Source organism: Protopterus annectens, chromosome 8.part0, assembly GCF_019279795.1.
Source record: "Protopterus annectens isolate FY-2018-M chromosome 8.part0, PAN1.0, whole genome shotgun sequence".
Classification (NCBI taxonomy): Eukaryota; Metazoa; Chordata; order Ceratodontiformes; family Protopteridae; genus Protopterus; species Protopterus annectens.
The window spans coordinates 282,651,317-282,657,316 of record NC_056741.1 but is presented as its reverse complement, the minus strand read 5'-3'; the positions used below and the strand labels follow the sequence as shown (position 1 = coordinate 282,657,316).

Genomic DNA, 6,000 nt, shown 5'->3' with positions numbered 1-6,000 from the left:
TACCCATCCCATGGTTGATATATTACACCTGATAAGAATAACTGGGATCATACCATAGATTATTTGAGGGGACCCATGCATGAGATAAAGCATTTAAGAGCTACCACTGTCCATTAGTAGCACAGAGGGCAGTCCTGGGGTAAATTTTCTGTTACCCACCCATAGATCTAAGTTGTACTTGAAAATGGACAGGGATGAACTTTGTTTAATGTGGATGGGGAGAGTGTTCTATAGCAGCAGAATCCTCTGTGAAATATACCTGCCCCTCCAAACCGTTCTTTTGATATTGTAGAACACATTTAGCTAACTAGAGCAGGTATTTCTGATGCCATTTGACTTGCTGATATGCAGTAAATCTATCAGTAAGAGTCAAAGGCTGCCTTTTATGCCAGCCACATCACCTCTTAGCAGTCTGCAGGATACTGAATACAGTGACAGGGCTTTGAGCTGGTCGATGTAGGACATGTTGTTTAGACCTTGTATTCTTTTAGTAAGGTATTTCTAAGGGCATTCCAGTTGTTGCATGCATCTGAACATATGCATGCCAAAGGGGGAACTCTATTCAATGACTGGAAAAAAAAAAACACACCATGACCTGCAGCATTTACAGAACTAAGTTTTAATCAAAAAAATAAAAATACAAAAATTGAAAACCAACAATTATGTGCTTACGCCCTTCTGTCCAATAAGGTATCATCAGAGTAAAGACCATAAAAATCAACACCTTTTAATAGTGTAAAATCATCACATGACCCAATAAAACAATCCATATAAATTTCTACCCTCAGGAAATTAACCCATTCAGGTAAGCACTAACAGGATTTTGTAAAACACAGAACATTTGTTTCTATAGTTTCTACACTTCATATTAATTTAAAGCAATGTTTAAAATTCTATCAAATAAACCCCAGGTACATCTTAAAAAGCTGTATCAAATAAGAATAATAATTAAAAACTATAAAAAACATATAATGAAAATAGTAATGATATAAAAACTTGTCTTATGTAAATAAACCTAAATAATTACTAAATATTAGACCTGCATGGCTCTTATTTTTAGTATACTAGCAATGAAGCAACAATCACTGTAATCATCCATAAATTACCAAGGCAAAAGAAAAGGAAACATCGGGGACATTTAGGCAACACTGGTGATTGAAGGGGTTGCCTCTGTTTACATGGTGTGGCGGCTGACATAGCTAACTACTGCAGGAGGTACTGATCTGCACTCAGTGGTAGTTAACTGTGATTCAGAGGTATGCAAATTATCACACATTGTGGCTAATGTGACGGTGAGTCAAAAACTGCTGCACTGGAGAAGCAAACTACTGTGGTCCTTGCAGCCTGCAGTGGGAAGCTTTATAAATCCTCAGGATAGATATGGGTCATACCAGAACTGCTGAATGCCAGTACTTCAATTAAAGTACTTTGGGTAACATAAGGCTAAGTCAGCTAGTAGCACTGGTGAGTAACTGTTCCATGGTTAACTGTCACACAACAGTGCAGATCATATTAAATTTAAAAAATTGTGTATATGTGTGTATATATATATATATATATATATATATATATATATATATATATATATATATATTTATATATATACACACACACACACACACACACACACACACACACACACACACACACATACACACATGCATGCATGACTAATTATATATCATCCCTCTCTCTCTTTCTCTCTCTCTCTCTATATATATATATATATATATATATTATCTATATATATGTAATATATATATATATATATATATAGAGAGAGAGAGAGAGAGAGAGGGTTTAATTTATTAAAACGTTAAAGATCACTAATTTGATGTTTCAGTATAACTAACCCTCTTAATCCAAATACATAGAAACGCACTCTGAAAAAAAATGTTTTTGCAGGGGGGCACCTGACAACCCCCACTAATTAAATATATTAAATCTATAACCAAACATTAATGGGGAATAAGAAAAAAATTATTCCCAATTGTTAGCAATCTCGCATTAACAGCCAACACTTCACCTGCTACACCAACAGCACATGCACACACACACACACACACACACACACACACACACACACACACACACACACACACACACACACACACACACACACACACACACACACACACACACACACACATGTAGATGATTCATTTTAAGTTTCTTCTGCATAATGCAGAACAAAGTTAAATTCCACCATTTGCATGACCAAATGCATTGCACCATATCTATATATCCAAAAGGTAAACCTCAGTAATAGGATGTAAAAAACATGCATCTCACAAACTGTGTATTTTCTTATTACACTCTAGCCATCTGCACTCTTGGAACATCAAGAAAAGTTTATATCAACAGTTTATCAACATGCTTGGCACATCATCATAGATATCAAAAATCTTCTAAATATGCATGCTTATGCTACTCACTAAAAATTAAAGTTTATAAATTGAATAAAGAAAATTCTGATTAACATATCTCAAAACACTCAACAGCACATTAGACAATGCTCTGTAATGTTAACACAAGGATTTAAAATAAAATACAATGTAAAGCAAAACATGGTTGTATTTTCCTTTTAACTCAAATTTAAAAAGTACATTTAAAAACCATGCAAACATAATACACTCAATCTCCAAAATGCAGCATTGTCCATCTAAATCACCTCCTTAGAAATTAAATTCTACATCTTAAAGGAAAAATGTTGAAAATAAAACAGTAAAACATAAAAATGGTAAAACATAAAATAACATGGCTGCGTAGTAAAATCTCAAAACTCAAATTACTGACTCCTGATATACCGAAAAACTAAGATGAAAAATACAGGAAAAGAGCAAATATCAAACATTTCTCTTCTGCTTTAAACTTGTTTTTTGATGTGGAGTCTAGTCTTTCATGTCCCCCCCAAAACGTATTTATACCAACTCTGAGATCACCATACCTCAGAGAAAATACAATATTCTGAGAAGTGGAAATCTATTACTAGAACTTCAACCATCTTGTCTCCATATCTTGGAACACAGCAATGCAGGTCCTGAAATTTTAAATGGTTGCCAATAAAATACTGTCTACAACTAGGTAATTGAATGATGGCATTATGGTAGACAGACTACAGTGTAGCTATCTAAACTAAACAAAAATAAACTAACTAGAAAAAATATGATATAAAAATAATGAATAATAACATATACCCCACTAAATGCATGCTAAAATGAAATGGTAACACAAATGGTTAACAATTACCCCAGAATAGGACTCCTAAGCTACCCAGCTAAGGAGACAGCTGGTTCATAAAACACATGTGGAGTACCTAAAAGCTCTATAACTTGCAGCAAACAAGCAGGAAGCATTCCTCTTCATATTAAATGTACAGGGTAAAATGGATGACTAGTACATGTGGGTGTCTGTTTTATGATGCATAAAATATCTTGTTCTGAAGGATAACGCGACTCATTTCATTAAGAAAGGTTTCCCCAAAGGCAGAGCTGTAAAGAAAGAGGAAAAAAAATCTGTGCATATCTGGAGAGAGAAAGACACACAGATAAATAGACAGACAGACACATATGGATAAAATATTGGCTTAAACCAAGCCTTCTTATTTAGCAGAACTGCAGTTTTTATATGTTTGTTTTACCTAGTTATTACTTGACTGACATCTTGTTTACAATATTCAAAGCATTTTTGACAGCTCCTTGCAAATAAGCCTCTGTAGCTCTACTTATTAGCTGAAGCAACACATTATCAGACTGTAAACTTTTTAATGACAAACTGTTACAAGGATTTCACTTTTTGCCCTCCTTGAAGCCTTGTAAGTTGGTCCTTCACGTTTCATAATAAATAGCCATAATCAACCCTAGTATAGACACAAATTTCAGGAATTAAAAAAAAAAACAAAATAAACAATACATACGTCGTGTGCAGATTATTTGGGGCTTCTCCCATTTGCCATTCTCCTGACACCTTATTACTGGAGAGTTACGTTGCACAAATCCAGTACTGCAATGGTAGCGGACAATAGAGTTGACTTCATAGCGTTCCTTTATTCGTCCATAGATGACTGTGTTGCTAACTGTTGGTGGTGTGTCACAGTGTGCTGCATGAGAAAATGAAAGTGACCATGACAACTGTGCTATACCTGAAATACGTTTACTACATGTCTCTTTGTTAAATGCCTTCCTTCCCATAAAATTGTGAGAAAACTGTCAAATGAAAATTCAAACAGCATATGTTCAGTACAAAGAGTCAAGTTATAAAACAACTTAAGAAACAAGATGTATATCACTCTTATGTTGGTGGACTGTACTTTACACAAATAATCTCCAAGTATATAAATATCACTATATATATGCAAAAGGAAGAAAGTTGCCATTTCCTTACATCTGTATTTTATATCTGACCCATATTGCTGTTGTCTTGCCTACGGGTTTAACGTAAGAACTGTAGAAATGCAGTATAATGCATAAGACCAAACATCATCTGATATACATCACTTTACCAGGAGGCATGATCTGTGACCACTCTGTAGGCATGACTGGGAAGTACAAGACAATTAATAAGTGCAGGTATATAGTGCTTCAGCCTCTATGGCAAGTGTCACTTATGAGAACATCATCAAAGGTTGTACTGAAGAGGGTTACACATCTACCTGCATGTTTCCCCAATGTAGAAGGAAAAACATAGGCACTGAATGTAAGCAAAAAAAAATTATAGAATGACAGAAGACCTTTACCAGCTGTCCAGATGGTGTTAAAAATGACCCAGTGCCAATTTGTAACAAGGCACAGACATACTGTACAGTGACACCATACTGAAGATAATAGGCACATTTTTAGCAATGATATTGCAAGACAAATACTAATTATTCAAGGTGTATTAATGAAGGAACTTACTGGTACCCATCTTGCAGGTGTAGGATAGATGATAGCTACAAGGTACATCACTCCAGTGACCTCCGTCATGCCATACCATTACCACACAGTTTTCTCCTGACAGAAAGTAGCTGTCAGGTTGACCATGATGCCAGTTCTCATAGATCTACAAAAGGAGAAGGAGGGAAAAAAAACAAGCAAGAGATTAGAAATGTTCAGAATGTTGAGAGCTACGTAAACAGAAATAAAAACAATCAAACATTACTGAGTAAACAATGATAATGGAAGACATAAAAGGAGTTCCCAATACAAATCAGGAAATACTCTGTCACTGAAGGAAAACAAATGCAATGAACCAGTTTAAACAGTTGGTAGGGAACTGCCCTCTTTTCAAATACTATGTCAAGGACATATCAAAAAGGTAATATGGCCATGTTATTCCAGTTACCTGTCTTGGAGAATTCTCTAAGTCATCAAAGGCCAAGGAGGGCTCTGTACTATTCTAAGTTCATGATGAGGACAGAACAGTTATTAACATAAAAAATTACATGGAATTGCTCACTCTTTTAACAAGCATAACATACTACTTCACTATCAGTTATGACTCAACTAGCATGCTTCATGTGCCCTGTTGTGAAATGTGATTCAGATAGCCTTCTCTAGCTAATTTGATAAAGTTGTTTTGTTGTAGCATACACTCTCAAGCAATCTTTTTTGTGTTTTTACATTAAGAGGACTGGGATGGTCCATCTAGTGGCTAGATGGTGGCCTGATATATCTGAGTTGGGAATCACATAAGAAAGCTGCAAGTGTAGTCATTTTATTGGCTAGAGGGCTTAGAAACAAGTTTCCTGTGGTTTATGTGCCAGCATAAATTTGGTGCATTTGCCCAACTCTTGACTAATTCACACAGAACTCAGCAAAGCTTGGCATCCTCACCTGTTCCTTTGAAGTGATTTCCTTGCATCATGTTCAGTAAAATAAAATGTGCCTCCCAGGCAAAAGCTAAGTACTTGTATTTAAAAACTGCACTTCCAGAAGCCATTTAAGTGATTAGCTGCTGATTTCTTTTTATCTGTGAACATATCTGCATTTAAGGCTGAATGATGCATTTACTCAGATTGTC

General features: G+C 35.3%; 1 protein-coding gene across 2 annotated transcripts in view; it reads right to left on the bottom strand.

Annotated features, from left to right (window-relative positions):
- BCAN (brevican) overlaps window positions 1-6,000 on the bottom strand; it is a 923,936-nt gene that overhangs the window by 51,812 nt on the left and 866,124 nt on the right. For both annotated transcript variants that reach the window (XM_044079780.1, XM_044079779.1), the window contains 2 exons: window positions 4,896-5,040; window positions 3,917-4,099 (listed from right to left, as the gene is read on the bottom strand). In XM_044079780.1, the coding sequence (XP_043935715.1) occupies window positions 3,917-4,099; window positions 4,896-5,040 (328 nt within the window). The remainder of the gene's footprint in view (window positions 1-3,916; window positions 4,100-4,895; window positions 5,041-6,000) is intronic.